Source organism: Bufo gargarizans, chromosome 6, assembly GCF_014858855.1.
Source record: "Bufo gargarizans isolate SCDJY-AF-19 chromosome 6, ASM1485885v1, whole genome shotgun sequence".
NCBI lineage: Eukaryota > Metazoa > Chordata > Amphibia > Anura > Bufonidae > Bufo > Bufo gargarizans.
In genome coordinates this window covers 59001219-59023870 of record NC_058085.1, presented here as the reverse complement: position 1 = coordinate 59023870, position 22652 = coordinate 59001219, and the positions used below count along the sequence as shown (strand labels likewise).

Here is a 22652-nt window from a genome sequence, read left to right as displayed (position 1 = left end):
TCATACCTCTGTGCGATCAGTCCTCAGCGCCATCAGTCCCCTCCATGCCATCAGTCCCCTCACCAGTGCCATCAGCCCCAGCACCACTGAAATCAAATACTTACTAGTGATAAGCGGCATAGCCAACATTTGTTTTCGTGAATTTTTCGCATACTATTCGCAATAAATTCACAAATTCTAGAATTCGTGATCTCCAGTCATTATTTTCGCAATTGCGCAAATTGGCACTAATGAAGCGCATCATTTTTGTGCAATACCTGAAACTTCACATTTTATCAGGTCTGAGTAGATATTACTGATTGGTGCACTAAGTATTGTTGTGACATCACAGCACTATGTCTATAGCATATATGTACACTAATCCCTATCACAGCACAGTATTTCCTATCACACTAACTAACACCCTGGACTGGAACCTATCAGCTACACTATATCACTATCTAACCTCCACTGACTATCTGTATTATATATATGAGCTAACTAACTATCTAATATAATTGGATAAGGAATATAATCCAGATGAAAGCACAGAGCACAGCAATGTCACTGCTCTCTTTCTCTCAGAACTGCAAAAAACGGCTGCTGGGGAGGTACTTATATAGTAAGGGGTAGGCAACTTTCCTATTGGTTGCTAAGGATCTTGCTAAGCTCAGATGTAACGAGGCGCCGAAGGCACACTCGGTCTCCCATCAGCTACAGACCCGCTGCTTAGCTTCGGGAGCGAGGGACTGTGTTCAGGCTCGTTCCCAGGGCGTATTTGCTAGCTGGGAGGCTCCCTGCTCCTAGGTCTGCCTTGATGTCACGGATGGTGTTGCAGAAAACTAGAAGACAACAAATGAAGATCCGACTGACTTGATCCCAAACTAAGAAACATAAGGGTGAGCCCTGTAAAAGCCCTAGCACTCTCCCTGACTTCTCAGCCCATGCAAAGATCTCTATGATAGATAATTGCATGCCCTCGTGCCTCGACTGTATGACACCTGAACACCCTATAATAGTGAGGGGACACAACCACTGGCTCCCTACACTTAATACGGAGGGAGTCAGGGTCACTTAGGATCAAGCAAACAGGAAAACACAAATAAATGAACAGACTTATTTGTAGACGCATCATTTGCAGCATCCAGCATGCACACACTCCAGGAAGTTGTATAAACCGCAAAGTGATGCAGTATGGGAGGGGATTTAAAGGGATGCACTCAGTGCAACTAGATGACAGCTGAGAGAGGGAAACGAGATGACAAAACAAAAGCAAAACAAAAGAACCTCAAGCAGGAGGTTCTGAAGAACGTCTGTCAGAGCTTCTCAGATATCTGGCGGTGACAGTATCCCTCCTTCTACGAGTGGACTCCGGACACTCAGAGCCCACCTTCTCAGGATGGGACCTATGGAAAGCCCTGATGAGACGAGTGGCCTTAATGTCCGTCACTGGGACCCACATCCTCGCCTCAGGACCATAACCCTCCCAATGAACGAGGTACTGGAGAGAACCACGGACAACACGAGAATCCACAATCCTAGAGACCTGAAATTCAAGATTACCATCAACCACAATCGGAGGAGGAGGCAAAGAGGAGGGTACAATGGGTTGGACATAAGGTTTTAATAGGGACTTATGAAAAACATTATGGATCTTCCAAGTCTGAGGAAGATCAAGACGGTAGGCAACAGGATTGATGACGGACAAGATTTTGTAAGGCCCAATAAACTTAGGACCCAACTTCCAGGAGGGAACCTTCAATTTGATATTCTTAGTAGACAACCACACCAGATCACCAACATTCAGGTCTGGACCAGGCACACATCTCTTATCCGCCACACGCTTATATCTCTCACTCATGCTCTTTAGATTATCCTGAATCTTTTGAAAAATAGATGACAAAGACAAGGAGAATCTCTCCTCATCAGGTAAACCAGAAGACCCCTCTCCAGAGAATGTCCCAAACTGCGGATGAAACCCATATGCACCAAAAAATGGTGACTTATAAGAGGACTCCTGACGATGGTTATTTAAAGCAAACTCAGCAAGGGACAAAAAAGAACACCAATCCGCCTGATTCCCCGACACAAAACAGCGCAGATATGTCTCCAGATTCTGATTGACGCGCTCCGTCTGGCCATTCGACGGCGGGTGGAAAGCAGAAGAGAATGACAACCGAACTCCCAAGCGAGAACAGAAAGCCTTGCAAAATCTGGAAACAAACTGTGTGCCCCAACACTCATACTTACCTTTCCTGCTAGGGGCGCTGCCGACACTCCACAGTTCTTCCATCAACTTCTTCCCGCAATGCACTGGCACCTGACATCACACAGCGTCAGGTCATAGTGCGCGCTTACATGCACTGCATCCTGACGATGTGTGTATGTTAGGAGCACAGTGCAGTGAGGTGCCGGCCGGCAGGAGACAATGGAGCGGTGAATAATAGCAAGTGCCTCACTCATGCTCCATGGTCACATGGTACAAATGAATTCTTAATGCAAAAAACTTGAATCAAGGCTTTTTTTGTGTTGAGTTACTCGATTGATTTGAGTAATTGTTTCAGCCCTAGCTGCAAGGAGACCGTGGCACTCTAGTGAGCCTCTTTAAACAGCTGATCGGCAGAGGTGTTGGGTGCCATCACTATGAAATCCTCAGAAGACCCCTTTAACTCAATAAGAGTCAAATTTTGTATCAGATTTCCCCTTTAAGAGCTTTATGCTAGAAGCAATGGTTTTGCTAGTACTAGACATCAGGGGCATACGCCTCAGAATTATGGGCTGGTGTCTCAGTTCTTTGGCCATCACCACTGTCAACTGTATCCAGGGGCATAGCTATAGGGGGTGCAGAGGTAGCAGTTGCTACCGGGCCCAGGAGCCCGAGGGGCCCAAAGACCCTGGTACTATAGAAAGTGCATGCTGGTCAATTTACACCTCTGGCTGGAGGGAAGGGGTTAGGTCAAGAAATTGGCATGAGGAGTGCCCTTTCAATGTTTGCCTCAAGCAGCAGGAATGCTAACTGATCCCCTGCCTCTTGCCAACAAGCACTGAGGGAAGGGGAGCAGAAGCTAAACTGTTGCACCAGGGCCCATGAGCTTTTAGCTACGCCCCACGTGCTGCACTTGGGTCCCATTCCACTGGCCTATAGCCGACAAGATACCAGAGCAGGACGCCAACACAGGCTGGAGAAGTTGTTTTGTACCTATATTGTCTTCCTTACATTTGTCTTGGGCAGGACATATCTCTTTGGGCTTGTCCCCCTAATCTTTCAAGATCCTTGTAATGCCCTGTCTACAAGAGAATCTTTTAGGGAAGATTGTCCTAGAAATGAGAAAAATCATGTGTGTAACATGTAACATACATATGGATGTGCACTTGGACAGCTTTATTTTGTGCAGGTATTTTATAATTTTGCTATGGGAATAAATGATTAAATTTCTTCAAATTTCAATGCAATAGAGCCAGCGACATAGGTCAATACTTTCCAGGTAGAGAAAGGAGATAACTAGAGTTGAGCGAACACCTGGATGTTCGGGTTCGAGAAGTTCGGCCGAACATCCCGGAAATGTTCGGGTTCGGGATCCGAACCCGATCCGAACTTCGTCCCGAACCCGAACCCCATTGAAGTCAATGGGGACCCGAACTTTTCGGCACTAAAAAGGCTGTAAAACAGCCCAGGAAAGAGCTAGAGGGCTGCAAAAGGCAGCAACATGTAGGTAAATCCCCTGCAAACAAATGTGGATAGGGAAATGAATTAAAATAAAAATTAAATAAATAAAAATTAACCAAAATCAATTGGAGAGAGGTTCCATAGCAGAGAATCTGGCTTCCCGTCACCCACCACTGGAACAGTCCATTCTCAGATATTTAGGCCCCGGCACCCAGGCAGAGGAGAGAGGTCCCGTAACAGAGAATCTGTCTTCATGTCAGCAGAGAATTAGTCTGCATGTCATAGCAGAGAATGAGGCTTCACGTCAGCCACCACTGCAACAGTCCATTGGCATATATTTAGGCCCAGCACCCAGGCAGAGGAGGGAGGTCCCGTAACAGAGAATCTGTCTTCATGTCAGCAGAGAATTAGTCTGCATGTCATAGCAGAGAATGAGGCTTCACGTCAGCCACCACTGCAACAGTCCATTGGCATATATTTAGGCCCAGCACACACACAGGCAGAGGAGAGAGGTCCCGTAACAGAGAATCTGGCTTCATGTCAGCAGAGAATCAGTCTGCATGTCATAGCAGAGAATGAGGCTTCACGTCAGCCACCACTGCAACAGTCCATTGGCATATATTTAGGCCCAGCACACACACAGGCAGAGGAGAGAGGTCCCGTAACAGAGAATCTTGCTTCATGTCAGCAGAGAATCAGTCTGCATGTCATAGCAGAGAATGAGGCTTCACGTCAGCCACCACTGCAACAGTCCATTGGCATATATTTAGGCCCAGCACACACACAGGCAGAGGAGAGAGGTCCCGTAACAGAGAATCTGTCTTCATGTCAGCAGAGAATTAGTCTGCATGTCATAGCAGAGAATGAGGCTTCACGTCAGCCACCACTGCAACAGTCCATTGGCATATATTTAGGCCCAGCACACACACAGGCAGAGGAGAGAGGTCCCGTAACAGAGAATCTGGCTTCATGTCAGCAGAGAATCAGTCTGCATGTCATAGCAGAGAATGAGGCTTCACGTCAGCCACCACTGCAACAGTCCATTGGCATATATTTAGGCCCAGCACACACACAGGCAGAGGAGAGAGGTCCCGTAACAGAGGATCTGGCTTCATGTCAGCAGAGAATCAGTCTGCATGTCATAGCAGAGAATCAGGCTTCACGTCAGCCACCACTGCAACAGTCCATTGTCATAAATTTAGGCCCAGCACCCAGGCAGAGGAGAGAGGTCCCGTAACAGACAATCTGGCTTCATGTCAGCAGAGAATTAGTCTGCATGTCATAGCAGAGAATGAGGCTTCACGTCAGCCACCACTGCAACAGTCCATTGGCATATATTTAGGCCTAGCACACAGGCAGAGGAGAGAGGTCCCGTAACAGACAATCTGGCTTCATGTCAGCAGAGAATCAGTCTGCATGTCATAGCAGAGAATGAGGCTTCACGTCACCCACCACTGCAACAGTCCATTGGCATATATTTAGGCCTAGCACACAGGCAGAGGAGAGAGGTCCCGTAACAGACAATCTGGCTTCATGACAGCAGAGAATCAGTCTGCATGTCATAGCAGAGAATGAGGCTTCACGTCACCCACCACTGCAACAGTCCATTGGCATATATTTAGGCCTAGCACACAGGCAGAGCAGAGAGGTCCCGTAACAGACGATCTGGCTTCATGTCAGCAGAGAATCAGTCTGCATGTCATAGCAGAGAATGAGGCTTCACGTCACCCACCACTGCAACAGTCCATTGGCATATATTTAGGCCTAGCACACAGGCAGAGCAGAGAGGTCCCGTAACAGACAATCTGGCTTCATGTCAGCAGAGAATCAGTCTGCATGTCATAGCAGAGAATCAGGCTTCACGTCAGCCACCACTGCAACAGTCCATTGTCATAAATTTAGGCCCAGCACCCAGGCAGAGGAGAGAGGTCCCGTAACAGACAATCTGGCTTCATGTCAGCAGAGAATTAGTCTGCATGTCATAGCAGAGAATCAGGCTTCATGTCAGCCACCACTGCAACAGTCCATTGGCATATATTTAGGCCTAGCACACAGGCAGAGGAGAGGTTCATTCAACTTTGGGTAGCCTCGCAATATAATGGTAAAATGAAAATAAAAATAGGATTGAATGAGGAAGTGCCCTGGAGTCCAATAATATATGGTTATGGGGAGGTAGTTAATGTCTAATCTGGACAAGGGACGGACAGATCCTGTGGGATCCATGCCTGGTTCATTTTTATGAACGTCAGCTTGTCCACATTGGCTGTAGACAGGCGGCTGCGTTTGTCTGTAATGACGCCCCCTGCCATGCTGAATACACGTTCAGACAAAACGCTGGCTGCCGGGCAGGCCAGCACCTCCAAGGCATAAAAGGCTAGCTCTGGCCACGTGGACAATTTAGAGACCCAGAAGTTGAATGGGGCCGAACCATCAGTCAGTACGTGGATTGGTGTGCACACGTACTGTTCCACCATGTTAGTGAAATGTTGCCTCCTGCTAACACGTTGCGTATCAGGTGGTGGTGCAGTTAGCTGTGGCGTGTTGACAAAAGTTTTCCACATCTCTGCCATGCTAACCCTGCCCTCAGAGGAGCTGGCCGTGACACAGCTGCCTTGGCGACCTCTTGCTCCTCCTCTGCCTTGGCCTTGGGCTTCCACTTGTTCCCCTGTGACATTTGGGAATGCTCTCAGTAGCGCGTCTACCAACGTGCGCTTGTACTCGCGCATCTTCCTATCACGCTCCAGTGCAGGAAGTAAGGTGGGCACATTGTCTTTGTAGCGTGGATCCAGCAGGGTGGCAACCCAGTAGTCCGCACAGGTTAAAATGTGGGCAACTCTGCTGTCGTTGCGCAGGCACTGCAGCATGTAGTCGCTCATGTGTGCCAGGCTGCCCAGGGGTAAGGACAAGCTGTCCTCTGTGGGAGGCGTATCGTCATCGTCCTGCCTTTCCCCCCAGCCACGCACCAGTGATGGACCCGAGCTGCGTTGGGTGCCACCCCGCTGTGACCATGCTTCATCCTCATCCTCCTCCACCTCCTCCTCATCCTCGTCCTCCTCGTCCTCCAGTAGTGGGCCCTGGCTGGCCACATTTGTACCTGGCCTCTGCTGTTGCCAAAAACCTCCCTCTGAGTCACTTCGAAGAGACTGGCCTGAAAGTGCTAAAAATGACCCCTCTTCCTCCTCCTCCTCCTCCTCCTGGGCCACCTCCTCTTCCATCATCGCCCTAAGTGTTTTCTCAAGGAGACATAGAAGTGGTATTGTAACGCTGATAACGGTGTCATCGCCACTGGCCATGTTGGTGGAGTACTCGAAACAGCGCAACAGGGCACACAGGTCTCGCATGGAGGCCCAGTCATTGGTGGTGAAGTGGTGCTGTTCTGTAGTGCGACTGACCCGTGCGTGCTGCAGCTGAAACTCCACTATGGCCTGCTGCTGCTCGCACAGTCTGTCCAGCATGTGCAAGGTGGAGTTCCACCTGGTGGGCACGTCGCATATGAGGCGGTGAGCGGGAAGGCCGAAGTTACGCTGTAGCGCAGACAGGCGAGCAGCAGCAGGATGTGAACGCCGGAAGCGCGAACAGACGGCCCGCACTTTATGCAGCAGCTCTGACATGTCGGGGTAGTTGTGAATGAACTTCTGCACCACCAAATTCAGCACATGCGCCAAGCAAGGGATGTGCGTCAAATTGGCTAGTCCCAGAGCTGCAACGAGATTTCGCCCATTATCACACACCACCAGGCCGGGCTTGAGGCTCACCGGCAGCAACCACTCGTCGGTCTGTTGTTCAATACCCCGCCACAACTCCTGTGCAGTGTGGGGCCTGTCCCCCAAACATATGAGTTTCAGAATGGCCTGCTGACGTTTACCCCGGGCTGTGCTGAAGTTGGTGGTGAAGGTGTGTGGCTGACTGGATGAGCAGGTGGAAGAAGAGGAGGAGGAAGCCGAGAAGGAGGAGGTGGCAACAGGAGGCAAAGAATGTTGCCCTGCGATCCTTGGCGGCGGAAGGACGTGCGCCAAACAGCTCTCCGCCTGGGGCCCAGCTGCCACTACATTTACCCAGTGTGCAGTTAGGGAGATATAGCGTCCCTGGCCGTGCTTACTGGTCCACGTATCTGTGGTTAGGTGGACCTTGCTACAGATGGCGTTGCGCAGTGCACACTTGATTTTATCGGATACTTGGTTGTGCAGGGGAGGCACGGCTCTCTTGGAGAAGTAGTGCCGGCTGGGAACAACATACTGTGGGACAGCAAGCGACATGAGCTGTTTGAAGCTGTCTGTGTCCACCAGCCTAAATGACAGCATTTCATAGGCCAGTAGTTTAGAAATGCTGGCATTCAGGGCCAGGGATCGAGGGTGGCTAGGTGGGAATTTACGCTTTCTATCAAATGTTTGTGAGATGGAGAGCTGAACGCTGGCGTGTGACATGGTTGAGACGCTTGGTGACGGAGGTGGTGGTGGTGGTGTTGGTGGTACATCCCCTGTTTGCTGGGCGGCAGGTGCCAACGTTCCTCCAGAGGCGGAGGAAGAGGCCGAGGCGGCAGCAGCAGAATAGGCCGAGGCGGCAGCAGCAGAAGAGGTAGCAGGGGGAGCCTGAGTGACTTCCTTGGTTTTAAGGTGTTTACTCCACTGCAGTTCATGCTTTGCATGCAGGTGCCTGGTCATGCAGGTTGTGCTCAGGTTCAGAACGTTAATGCCTCGCTTCAGGCTCTGATGGCACAGCGTGCAAACCACTCGGGTCTTGTCGTCAGCACATTGTTTGAAGAAGTGCCATGCCAGGGAACTCCTTGAAGCTGCCTTTGGGGTGCTCGGTCCCAGATGGCGGCGGTCAGTAGCAGGCGGAGTCTCTTGGCGGCGGGTGTTCTGCTTTTGCCCACTGCTCCCTCTTTTGCTACGCTGTTGGCTCGGTCTCACCACTGCCTCTTCCTCCGAACTGTGAAAGTCAGTGGCACGACCTTCATTCCATGTGGGGTCTAGGACCTCATCGTCCCCTGCATCGTCTTCCACCCAGTCTTGATCCCTGACCTCCTGTTCAGTCTGCACACTGCAGAAAGACGCAGCAGTTGGCACCTGTGTTTCGTCATCATCAGAGACATGCTGAGGTGGTATTCCCATGTCCTCATCATCAGGAAACATAAGTGGTTGTGCGTCAGTGCATTCTATGTCTTTCACCGCTGGGGAAGGGCTAGGTGGATGCCCTTGGGAAACCCTGCCAGCGGAGTCTTCAAACAGCATAAGAGACTGCTGCATAACTTGAGGCTGAGACAGTTTCCCTGGTATGCATGGGGGTGATGTGACAGACTGATGGGGTTGGTTTTCAGGCGCCATCTGTGCGCTTTCTGCAGAAGACTGGGTGGGAGATAATGTGAACGTGCTGGATCCACTGTCGGCCACCCAATTGACTAATGCCTGTACCTGCTCAGGCCTTACCATCCTTAGAACGGCATTGGGCCCCACCATATATCGCTGTAAATTCTGGCGGCTACTGGGACCTGAGGTAGTTGGTACACTAGGACGTGTGGATGTGGCAGAACGGCCACGTCCTCTCCCAGCACCAGAGGGTCCACTAACACCACCACGACCATGTCCACGTCCGCGTCCCTTACTAGATGTTTTTCTCATTGTTATGGTTCACCACAACAACAAATATATTATTTGGCCCAATGTATTGTATTCAAATTCAGCGGGATATAAATTTGAGGCCTAGTATTTAGGCGCTGGGTGACCGGTATGGATTTAGTGACAGAATTAGACTTGGAAATGCACAGAAGCGTGTGTGTGTGAAGTTATTCTGAATGACCCAATGTGCACCTTGAATATTATATACCCTTTTAGGGATAGATTTCAAATAGCTCTGATATAGCAGAAACCACTAAATTATGAAATTGCTAAATTGGGAATTGTATTTCAACCCAGAACAAAAAATGTGCTTTGACGGACACTAAATAACTTTCCCAGCCACAACAGGACAGCGTTAACGAGAGATTTAGCAGGATATAAATTTGAGGCCTAGTATTTAGGCGCTGGGTGACAGGTATGGGTTTAGTGACAGAATTAGACTTAGAAATACACAGTAGCGGGTGTGTGTGAAGTTATTCTGAATGACCCAATGTGCACCTTGAATATTATATACCCTTTTAGGGATAGATTTCAAATAGCTCTGATATAGCAGAAACCACTAAATTATGAAATTGCTAAATTGGGAATTGTATTTCAACCCAGAACAAAAAATGTGCTTTGACGGACACTAAATAACTTTCCCAGCCACAACAGGACAGCGTTAACGAGAGATTTAGCAGGATATAAATTTGAGGCCTAGTATTTAGGCGCTGGGTGACAGGTATGGGTTTAGTGACAGAATTAGACTTGGAAATACACAGTAGCGGGTGTGTGTGAAGTTATTCTGAATGACCCAATGTGCACCTTGAATATTATATACCCTTTTAGGGATAGATTTCAAATAGCTCTGATATAGCAGAAACCACTAAATTATGAAATTGCTAAATTGGGAATTGTATTTCAACCCAGAACAAGAAATGTGCTTGAACGGACACTAAATAACTCGCCCAGCTACAGCACTAAGGACAGATTTAGCTGGATATAAATTTGAGGCCTAGTATTTAGGCGCTGGGTGACAGGTATGGGTTTAGTGACAGAATTAGACTTGGAAATGCACAGTAGCGGGTGTGTGAAGTTATTCTGAATGTCCCTATGTGCACCTTCAATATGATCTACCCTTTTAGGGATAGATTTCAAATAGCTCTGATATAGCAGAAACCACTAAATTATGAAATTGCTAAATTGGGAATTGTATTTCAACCCAGAACAAGAAATGTGCTTGAACGGACACTAAATAACTCGCCCAGCTACAGCACTAACGACAGATTTAGCTGGATATGAATTTGAGGCCTAGTATTTAGGCGCTGGGTGACAGGTATGGGTTTAGTGACAGAATTAGACTTGGAAATACACAGTAGCGGGTGTGTGTGAAGTTATTCTGAATGACCCAATGTGCACCTTGAATATTATATACCCTTTTAGGGATAGATTTCAAATAGCTCTGATACAGCAGAAACCACTAAATTTTTAAATTGCTAAATTGGGAATTGTATTTCAACCCAGAACAAAAAATGTGCTTTGACGGACACTAAATAACTTTCCCAGCCACAACAGGACAGCGGTAACGAGAGATTTAGCGGGATATAAATTTGAGGCCTAGTATTTAGGCGCTGGGTGACCGGTATGGATTTAGTGACAGAATTAGACTGGGATATGGCCAAAAAATAACCACACTATTGCTGGTTAAATGCACTTGGTGATGGGCGCAGCTTGCCCCTGATGTAGTATATGGCCAAAAAATGAACAGACTATTGCTGGTTAAATGCACTTGGTGTCACAGCTTGACCAACCACACTACTGAGGGTTAAATGCACTTGGTGACGGGCGCAGCTTGCCCCTGATGTAGTATATGGCCAAAAAATGAACAGACTATTGCTGGTTAAATGCACTTGGTGACGGGCGCAGCTTGCCCCTGATTTAGTATATGGCCAAAAAATGAACAGACTATTGCTGGTTAAATGCACTTGGTGTGATAGCTTGACCAACCACACTACTGAGGGTTAAATGCACTTGGTGACGGGCGCAGCTTGCCCCTGATGTAGTATATGGCCAAAAAATAAACAGACTATTGCTGGTTAAATGCACTTGGTGTGACAGCTTCACCCTGATGTAGGCTTTAGCCAAAAAACAAACGCACCATTGAGGGTTAAATGCACTTGGTGACAGGCGCAGCTTGCCCCTGATATAGTATATGGCCAAAAAATAAACAGACTATTGCTGGTTAAATGCACTTGGTGTGACAGCTTCACCCTGATGTAGGCTTTAGCCAAAAAACAACCACACCATTGAGGGTTAAATGCACTTGGTCGCAGCTTGTGCTGGCGCACCACAAGACACAAAATGGCCGCCGATCACCCCAGAAAAATGTGACTGACAAACGGTCTGGGCAGCCTAAAAACAGTGAGCAATTGAGGATCAGCAGCTCAATGATCCACAGCTGCAGATCGATCAGTTAATCAAGTCCTTTGGAGGAGTTAATCTGCCTAATCTCGCCCTACTGTCGCAGCCGCAACCTCTCCCTACGCTAATCAGAGCAGAGTGACGGGCGGCGCTATGTGACTCCAGCTTAAATAGAGGCTGGGTCACATGGTGCTCTGGCCAATCACAGCCATGCCAATAGTAGGCATGGCTGTGATGGCCTCTTGGGGCAAGTAGTATGACGCTTGTTGATTGGCTGCTTTGCAGCCTTTCAAAAAGCGCCAAGAAAGCGTCACAAAAGCGCGAAGAAAGCGACGAACACCGAACCCGAACCCGGACTTTTACGAAAATGTCCGGGTTCGGGTCCGTGTCACGGACACCCCAAAATTCGGTACGAACCCGAACTATACAGTTCGAGTTCGCTCATCCCTAGAGATAACGATGCCCTCTGTGATATAATATTCTAAGAAAGTCTGTAAGTAATAACAACCTGCAAAAGTAGGCTGGAAGAAATTCCACTCGTGTCCTGAGCACTCTGATTTCCCATGAGGAAGATGCTTCTCTGAAAGAAAACTTTTGTCCATTCATTTCCAACGTAGTCACTATAAAAACAAGACGTCCTCTGTTAATATAGCGAACGGCTTCTCAAGGGTCTGAAAATCTCTTGGTAGCTTAGCGTGGTCTGGAAAATTACATTAGAACAATTAGTGTAAAGTGCATTATAGCAGTTAGCAATTTAAATTTGCAATAGTATATAGTTTATACAAAAAATACCGGTTTACATGTTGTGTTAATTAAATGACAAGATTTGCAACTTTTTTAGATTTCATAATTTTCTAAAAAGTGGATGGGCTGTGGGCAGGAGAAGGCCTGCCGTGGTCGAGAACTCTGCAGCTCAGCTCATTCAACAACATATACACTGGGGATGAGCCAATTCGCATAAAACTTTGTACCACTTGGAACCGAAACCAAGTTCGGGAAAAGGTTTTTAACAGTAGAAATTTATTTACTAATAATTTTGGCTCATCGGAGCCAATACATTCTAATACTGTAAGGAGCGCTTGCTCCGTACAGTATTCAAACAAAGTTTTATGCAAATCGACTTTGGATGTTTCATCTGAAGTCGATTTGCTCATCCCTAATATACACAATAACATCAGAAATGGACTCCAGCTCCTGGCTTGAGTAGATTTCAGTTCTGGTGCATGGACAGCCAAAGATACAGCAAATTTATTAAAGGTGTTATACTTACCTCACTCCCAGACACCAGCATCGCTCCTGATGCCAGCACGGCTGCCTGTGCATCTCCCCATTGCGCGGATGAAAACAATAGCAGGCTGCGCCGGCGACCAGCCTCCCTAGCGTCACCCACGATGCTAGGGAGGCTCGTTCCTGTCGCGGGCTGCTATTGGCTGCCCCTGTTGCCGGATGTTTTCATCTCAGGGACGGGGAGAAGCAGCGGCGGCCGTGCGGGCTTCAGGACCGACGCGGGTTTCGGGGAGCGAGGTAAGTATAACCTGTGTGAGGTGCCCAGGCATTTTGGGGGGGCATTATAGGGGTTGGATAACCCTTTTAAGGATCGTGGGACTTACCAGTGATTTTTCTGTTATTTAGTTGTGTTTTTACAACCAAATCACAGGTCTAAAATAGTTGTAGAACAGCAAGTTTGAGAGAAGTTGCACAAATATTATTTGTCGTGCAACGTTTCGTGTGACCAAAGTCCCAGCCTACATTGCATTACTTTTACATTTACTATACTCATACATTTGAGGTTCCTAGAGTACAGTTGCTCAGATGGTGTGAGCCCACCTACCAAAACCAGGCAACCTCCTAGAGATGGACCCCTACACCAAACAGTGTAGCTTACCTCTCTCTTGGGCCTAGACATACAAAAAAACTAGGAACTAGCTCTATTCTATACTACTTAAACAGCTTTGGACAGGTGGGTGAAGCAGACAACCATTATGGAATGCAAATGCAAAAGATAAAGTTAGGGTCAGTTTACATGGGCCGATACACAGGGCAGAGATTGAGAATGAACTGTCCGTCCTAGATCATTGCCTTCTCGTGTGAGCTGCATTTACACTGAGCAATCATTCCCTCTGTATGGGGATGAATGATTGTTCACTCCATGGTTGCACAAAATTTAACAACGTTTTGGGGGTTTACAGTCCCACTTGTAACTTTTTCAAAAAGTCGGTGGAGTGAGGCAGTGTAGGGGGTCGCCATAAACGGCCCAGAACATTTATTATAATATAAGCTGTGCTGGTGTAGATTGTAGTGGAAATCAACATCATCTCTCTCTGGCTGGTGTAGATTTTCAATTTGGCACACGGACCTGCACAAATACGCCATAATTGTTAAGAGGCGTGTGCCTCTTAATAAGTACGGTGCATCTTTCACCATTGGAGGAAAGCCTAACCGTCCCCTTTCCTGCCCACGCCATGCCCCCTTTTTCTGCCACCTTTAAAAAGTGGTGTGAGCGGGAAAAAGCCGCAGATTCAGCCACAAATCTCCTTTGCGACCAAATCTGCAACAAAAGTACACCAAAACGTGGCGTACTTCAGATCATATATGACCCCCTTAGTTTTTGTGCCCTGCGTTGGAAGTGTACATGGGTTCCTGTGAAATATACACTGTCTTACTGTACCAAGGGAAAATATAATTGGCTAAGGCCAGTGGTCCCCAAAATCCAGTGGGTGGGCTGTGAAGTTACTTTTTCTTGTGTTCCTTGTGCAAAAATATGACTTCATTTTCAAATATAAAGCAATTGTGTAACCTTCTTTGGATGTAAAAAAAAATTAAGGTTTCTAAAAAAAAGCTATGATAGAAGGAACATTATGTCATGACTTGCGTGGGTCAGTGGACATTAAATGGGTTTTCCAGTGTGGCACTATTTATGACTTATTCACAGGATAGGTAATTGATATCAGATCGGTGGAGGCCCGAGTGAGAGTCCTGCTGGTGTACTGTACCTCTCAAGTGAATGGGAACTGAGCTGCAGTGTATCGGCATGGCCTTCTGTTTCCAGCTGTGTCCACTGTGCGTTTTCTGGTGGCTGCCGAAGCCTGCTGATCAGTGAGGGTGTCACGTGTTAGATCTCCACCAATCTGGAAAACCCCTTTAATGATTATGACAGGTTGTTTTTTTTTTATAGACAAAGTCTAAATGCTCTGTGGTATACATTTTAACTAATTCTCCATCCATTGATTACAGATGCATCACCAATTGTCACGGAAAAACAGGCCAAACAAGTTTTACGGAGTAAGCGTTCTGACAGACCATGGAAGGCAGGACATTCCGATGAACCGATGAGGGTATATATGTGTACAGTATTTTTATTGTGTTTTAGCAATCATCTAATATTTAGGATGTGAAAGGAAATCCATCACCAGAGTAATGGTGTAGTAACCCCTTCCCAACCTCCGCCGTAAATGTACAGTGAAAGTCAGGTCTTTAAATATGGTGCCTGCTCAGGAGCTGAGCGGGCGCCATAACAGGAGGATTTCTGCTGCTTTAGACATCATTATCATATTGGCGGGGGTCCGAGTCCTGGCACCCCCACCGGTCAGCTGTTTCAGGGTGGGTGTATAATGGCTGTGCTTGGTCCATTGACTTGAAAGGTGCTGAGCAGCAACTAGGGCATGTGGCCAATGTTTAGTGACGTCACATGACCTAGGAGGAGGCTGTGGAGCTCACAGAGCGCTGGCTTCTTCTAACAGCTGATTGGTGGGGGACCCCGGTGTTGAACCTTCACCGATCTGATATTGATGACCTATCCTCAGAGTAGGTCAAGTCATCAATATAAATTCCTGGATAACCCTTTTAAAGGCAGGGCTTCATAGGAACATAACAAAACTCCCATAGACTGCAATAATAATTTATTGCAGTGTATGTGAGAAGTGATCTAATAACTTCATGTTCAAGTTCCCTAGGGGTGGGCATTGCTGTTATTCCTAGAGGATCAGCTCTTTCTGCAACTGCTGGGACCAGGCAGCTAAAACATCATCCCACCTGGTTCTGTCAAAGTGCAGAGGGCGCAGCATTTGCAGAGAGAGCAGAATCTCTAGGTGTAACGGCACCCCCCGTCCCGTCCCGTTGCTCCTAGAGGCTCATTTGCATATATTAAACTTAGTTTCATAGGTACAAATCTGCTGACAGATGCCCTTTACATTTTTTTTTACAAAGTTAAAAATAACAAATTATTTTTTTTCAATCTTTATATATATTTTATTTTTTCGCTGTCATACTGTATTTTCCTCTTGGGAATTTTATCATCCCTCATTCATAACAAACCATATAGACCAAAATAAGGTATATTTGAGGAAACTGTTAATAATCTTGATAATGCGTCTTTACTATAATAATATTATCCACTTGGCTGTTTGTCTCATGCTGTAAAGACAAACATATAGTTTCTCCCATCTGCAATATTTAGCAGGTGGAACTGCATTTTATTGTCCTCTATTATCTTTTATTGATACTAAACCAATAAAAACTTTTGAAACAGAAAAATATGAGTCTGGCCAATTGGAGCACTTCTGATTTGGGTTGAACTGCTGCAGGCCCGAACTGAATCTGTCGACTAATTCCAACCCGTTAAAAATTTTGAGGGATTCACTCATCTCATGTATTGTGATTGCCCATATTGCTTCCTTTGCTGGCTGGATTCATTTTTCCATCACATTATACACTGCTCATTTCCATGGTTACGACCACCCTGCAATCCATCAGTAGTGGTCACGCTTGCACACTATAGGAAAAAGCACCAGCCTATGCTCACTCCCATGATCCCGGCTAGAGATGAGCGAATTTACTGGTAAGAGGTGAATTGCATTATAGATTCCGTTACCACGGACCATAACGCAATTCCATGACGGAATGCATAACGGAATGCCTTTAGAGGCATTCTGTTATTCATTCCGTCATAATAGAAGTCTATGGGCTGTAAAACTGATCCGTCTTATTTCCGTTATGCAGGGGAGTCCTGTTTTATAACTGAAAATTCGCTTATCTCTAGTCCCGGCTATCAAATAGGCTGGTGCTTTTTCCTATAGTGTGCAAGCACGACCACAGCTGCTGGATTGCAGGGTGGTCGTAACCATGGAAACGAGCAGTGTATAATGTGATGGAAAAATGAATCCGGCCAGCAAAGGAGGCAATATGGACAATCACGATACATTAGTAAGTGTCTTGTATGAACTTTCTCTACATAATAAATGTAATTTGCTGAAATGACACAACCCCTGAAGTGACAAAAAAATTTCCTTCTTTTCGACCTGGGTAATAAGCACATTAATAAACTTAGTAAATGCTGTAGAAAGAATCGCTCTGGTTCCTACCTGTACATTACGCCTCAGCTTATATATATAATTTTCATTATTTGGACCTTAAAAATGTCTATATTATGTGATTTTTGTTCTAATATTTAAAGGGCTATTCCCGCATAGAGGCTGCACATACTATTAAAAAAACAGCACTTATACCCTTCTTACCGATTCTCCGGTGCTGCCGTGACAGGTCCCGGATGCACACCACTTCTTGCTACTGTCTCGACACGGCAGGAAATGGCCAATGACTGGATCTTTTACACAATGAGCCATAAGTGTCCCTCTTTGACTGGCCAAAAAGTTGGGTGGTGTGTCAGACCAGAATAGTTCTGCATCAGTCTGCAAAATCTCTTTTAGGCCGTTGTTCCACCATTCCGTGCATTGGGGGCTGGACCATCCATGCGGCTGCCGCGACGGATCCGGAACCATTTAAGTTGTGATCTGTATGCACCGGAAAAAAATTGAACATGAGGCCAAAAGAGTGTCCTTTAGGCCCCTATCCGTCTGGTGTACTTTTTTTTTTGCCATTTTGTATAGTACACCGGACTGCTCTAATCCATCCAGCCAAATATATACCGTGTGGTAGGAACCTACGGGCAGTGTGGATACAACCGTTACCGTGCCATTCGTTGGGAAGTTCTTCTGGTGTTGGGAAGTTCTTCTAACAGTGCAAGAGACCATGTAAAATAACAGAATGGTAGCTATAACCGTGATACCAGTATGTCATCCCCCGTGAGTCAGTGTCCACTAGGTGGCAGTGCATTTTAATAAATGACAATCCAACCCTTTATTCAGGAGACGCTGAAGGAGATACTGAAGACCTGACAATCATTTGGGGCTATGTCTACGTTACATTTTGTGGAACCTAAACATCATGTGCTGAAAATGGGTTATCCGGGAAATCATTAGTAGTATCCTGCAAATTATTTCAGCAGCAGGAGACGCGATGCAGCATACAGGTGTCAGGAAGAAAGAGTTGTCAGAGGTCAGCTACGCAAAATAAAGCGAAAGGATTATTATTTTGCTGGGTCGTATTGCTATAGGTTGTCCGGCCTTTTGACTTTTCAGGACGGAGATAATATCGCAGCATGGAACACTTGCCGGAATGCCGGATCCGGCATTTTTTCCCATTGAAATGCATTAATGCCGGATCCGCCCCTGAGTGTTCCGGCAAAACGGATCCGGCATTGCGGCAAGTGTTCCATCCGATCCGGCAATCCGGGTCGGATTCAGGATTAATGCATTTCAATGGGAAAAAATGCCGGCATGTGTTCCGGAATTCTGGATGGAGATGGATTCATGCTGCGATATTATCTCCGTCCTGAAAAGTAAAAAAGACTGAACTGAAGACGTCCTGATGCATCCTGAACGGATTGCTCTCCATTCAGAATGCATGGGGATAAAACTGATCATTTTTTTTCCGGTATTGAGCCCCTAGGACAGAACTCAATGCCGGAAAAGAATAACGCTAGTGTGAGAGTACCCTTACGCAGCGGTGATGCCGACCATGGACATTTAACCCCTGAATGTGACCACAGTATCTGGTAGAGCTAAAATCGTAAGCCACAAGCTTCCCAGTCTGGACCACCTTCGCCTTGCTGAGTTCAGGGAAGGCGGTCCATACTAGTAATAAGGCTATGATATGCCCGTACAAAGTTTACTGCCCGATTACTAGTATATTCCAATGCTGGCCTGTAGGTGGCAGCACTGCATTGGAATATACTGAAATCAGTGTTCTGTAATGCATTGCAGAATACAAGATGCAATCTAATGACTGCATGTTACCTGCCGGTTACCTGGACGTCAGTGGCGCATGCGCAGTTTGTATGCTCAGGTAGCAGTAGAAGATCCTCTGCTCTTGTCCAGACACTCAGAGCAACGACACAAGCGTGAGGTTGACAGGACCAGGCAAGATGTCTGGCCCTGTCAATCAAGAGGGACGGGGGAGCCTCTTGAACAGCAGGGCCATCTCGTTGTTGCTTCGAGAGGCTGATTATGAATATGATTTGCTATCATTGATTCGCTCCCCTTTAATTATTACAGTACAGATTGTGTTTATCGATAGTTGTAACATAGATAACAATAAGATCACATTTATTCGCAAACCATGCAGAAATCCAGGGAATTCCAGAGGGTTCACTTACTTTTTCTTGCAACTGTGAAATCCAAATAGGCTGTGACACAACTGGGCTAGCGAAATAGAGTCACCGAAATCAGATATTAATTGATCCTAATGTCCGTACAGCTTGACATTTCTAAGCAGCGTCTTAAAGACGCGCGTTGCCACATTCGTTTCCGCACCGTGTCATTAGAAAGACACCAGCATGAAACATTGCATTGGATTATGTTCCATTCATACATGAGACGATGCACGTGAGATTAACAGTTACAAAAGCAATGAGCAACGGCGAAGCACAACCTAACGCAATGTGACTGCTGAGTACGTGAAACGCAATCATTTATCTCCCTGAGCTATTAACCGCGCACCACAGCTGTCTCCCGGGATGCGTGCCGGTCCCATTAACGACTCGGTTGCTACTGCAAAATGTGAGAAAATGGACTTGAAATGGCAACATGCTTAAAAATTACATCGGGGCTATGTGATGAGTGGATTTAAAAATGGTAATTACAGCCTGTGATTGAGTTGATCTATGAGTCAATTGTCGTAAAAGGTCTCAAATGAAAAGCTTACACTATGGGGGGGGGGGGGGGATTTTGTCATTCTGATGTGACTTTTAGGGCCGTGAAGCTAGAGACATTCATGTACCCCTGTGTCCCTTCTGTATTTCCCCCAGGAGTACATGCTCTACCTGCAGCGTCTGGAGCAGAGGTCAGAAGAACAGTTCTACGAGCACTGGTGGAATCCTCACTGTCAGCCTCACTGTAATCGCAATATCGTCAACCCTGTTTAATGTCTACAACGTGTCTGTACACCTGAAGAAGGTATAAAGATTATGGCGATATATCAGTTGTCAATGAGAGGCTCCAGGTCTGGTTTAAAGAGGATCGGTCACCACTCCTTGCATGCCTAGTTTAATAGCTACATGCATTCCCCATGTACTAACAATTCTGGAGCATCTATTCTTATGGCTCCATGTTGTACCAGTCCTTTATTATTTCTACTAGAAGTTATGAATAATTGCTAGCAGTCTGCAGTAAGGGTACAGAGGGGAGGTAACCAGCTGGGGGGGGGGGGGGGGGTGTACCTGCACAGTCTGACAATGGCAGTGCTGATTGGATACAGTAAGTCTGTGCAGGTACACACCCCCAACTGGTTACCGCCCCTCTGTACCCTTACTGCAGACTGCTAGCATTTCATTCATATCTTCTAGTAGAAATAATACAGGAATGGCACAACATAGAGCCATAAGAATAGATGCTCCAGAACGGTTATTACACGGGGAATGCATGAAGCTATTAAAACAGGCATGTCAGGAGTGGTGATGGGTCCTCTTTAAGGCTCATATACTTTGTTGCAACGTTTCCACAAATTATTCACGTTGTTCTGCACATTTTCAGGAGCAGATCAATGAAAATGATGTAGGCAATGTCAGATGATGGACAGCAAGGGTGCCCTAAACCTACATGGCTTATAATGGGGCCCACAAATTTGCTAAACATGTCCATAGACCCCTTGCTTTTTTTAAAGCTGGCTATAGACAATGAATAACTGTCTCCCAAATCACAAACACACATAAAAACGCATGACATGGCATGTGTTCTCAATTGGGATGGGGAGAAAGTTGCTGATAGACACTTCTGGCAGTGGCTTATTTCCTTTGAAAACAAAAGGACTAGACATGTTGAAATGCAACTGCCCAATCCTTCTTTCTCCCAACATCTGCCATCTGGAAAGAGTCAAGCCCCATCTCCCCTAAAGACATTAGATAGTCAGCCAGACCTGACTAGATTGGTGGATTTGGTCGACATTTATCTAATGTGCATGGCCACCAGAGGTTGTCCATGTTTTATTTATTTTTAAGTCAACCACCCTGCCACACAGTAACATTTGGAGCGAATGTATACTTACCTGCTTCCCGCCACTCGGTTCCCGCTTTGTGGCTCCTGGGCTGTCTTCAGTGCACTTCCAGTCCCTGTAAACTTCCTGCATGGGGGCACCTGACCCAGCAGTGATGGACTTCTTGGGGAGACATCACTGCTGATGCCAGCCATTGGTTGTTACGAATGTTACGGCACACATGACTTCTTCCATGCAGATGGTTTACATGCAGTGAAGGAGCTGAGCTGCTGTTCGCATATTTTGCGGCCCCTTTGACGTGATGAGTCCACATCCGATCGGCAAAAAATGAGGATCGGATCCAGATGGAAAATACGTTCTTGTCCACAAGCCCTAAGTCATATATTTGCAGGAGGAGTAACAGAGGGACAGCACAATACAGAGTTCTAAGAAAACATGCTCCTTATTGTTATTTTACGGGAATGCAATTGTTTACTGAAACGAGCTTGTCCTGATTGCTGGCAGGTCTTCTTTAAAGATCCGAAACCATCTGATATGACAAATAGGCCATTTCCTGAAAAATGTTTTAACTTGCATCTGTCAGCAGATTTGTACCTATGAAACTGGCTGACCTGTTACATGTGCGCTTGGCAGCTGAAGGCATCTGTGCTGGTCCCATGTTCATATAATATGTGCCCGCATTGCTGAGAAAAACTATGTTTTAGTATATGCAAATGAACCTCTAGGAGCAACGGGGGCGTTACCATTACACCTAGAAGCTCAACTCTCTCTGCAACTCTGCAGCTTCATTGACTGGTCCAGGGAGTGTAAACGTCATCCCATCTGGCCTTATCAATAACAATGGAGATGGCGCCGTAGTTGCAGAGAGAGCAGAGCCTCTAGGTGTAATGGTAACGCCCTCGTTGCTCCTAGAGGCTCATTTGCATATAATAAAACATCATTTTTCTCAGCAATGCGGGCACATATGAACATGGGACCAACACAGATGCCTTCAACTGCCAAGTGCACATGTAACAGGTCAGCCAGTGTCATAGGTACAAAACTGCTGACAGATGCCCGTTAACTCGACTGAAAAATACGTAGGGTAAAGCAGTAATATTTTTTAATTTGTCTTGCAGATCTGGACCTGATCAGAGGAGACTGTCGCAAATACGAAGAATCTGCTTTCTGCTTGTTTTCCCGTGTTTTGCCCTACAAGCACTGGTATCCCTAGGGCACCAGGACCACACCAGTAGCATCCTATCAAACTATCCTGTCGAACTGAGAATTTTGCTATAGTGGAGGGTGGAGAACAAACGCCATGAGTAATTATAAATTGCTCGTGAACATCAATGAACATACGTAGTTTCAGTTGTATATTTATCCGTATGTTATATACAAATGATATAAAGCATTACGCCTGTAAACATTGTACTCCACTGTATATATGCATGTAGACTGTATAGCCAGATGAAGTCGGAATGTGTCTGCTACAATAAAATTTTTGTAAGTGCAAACTACAACTCGGATATTATTTTACCAGTTACCATGTAATTTTTAAAAATTATATTTCTCGTTTAGTCCTTAAAATGCGCGTGATTCCAGAAACCAGCAAATTGTTACTATCTTGAAGTGAGTGGTTTAAAAATTGCAAAAAGTCTCTCAAAATTTTTTTGCCCACATAA

The 22652-nt window shown here is 46.2% G+C and overlaps 1 protein-coding gene across 1 annotated transcript in view; it reads left to right on the top strand.

Moving 5' to 3' along the window:
• C6H17orf67 (chromosome 6 C17orf67 homolog) overlaps positions 1–22441 on the top strand; it is a 107567-nt gene extending 85126 nt beyond the window's left edge. Inside the window, exons 4-6 of the mRNA XM_044299934.1 lie at positions 14896–14996; positions 19805–19952; positions 22107–22441. Of these exons, the coding sequence (XP_044155869.1) occupies positions 14896–14996; positions 19805–19921 (218 nt within the window). The 3' untranslated portion in view covers positions 19922–19952; positions 22107–22441. The remainder of the gene's footprint in view (positions 1–14895; positions 14997–19804; positions 19953–22106) is intronic.
• The last annotated feature ends 211 nt before the right edge of the window (positions 22442–22652 follow it).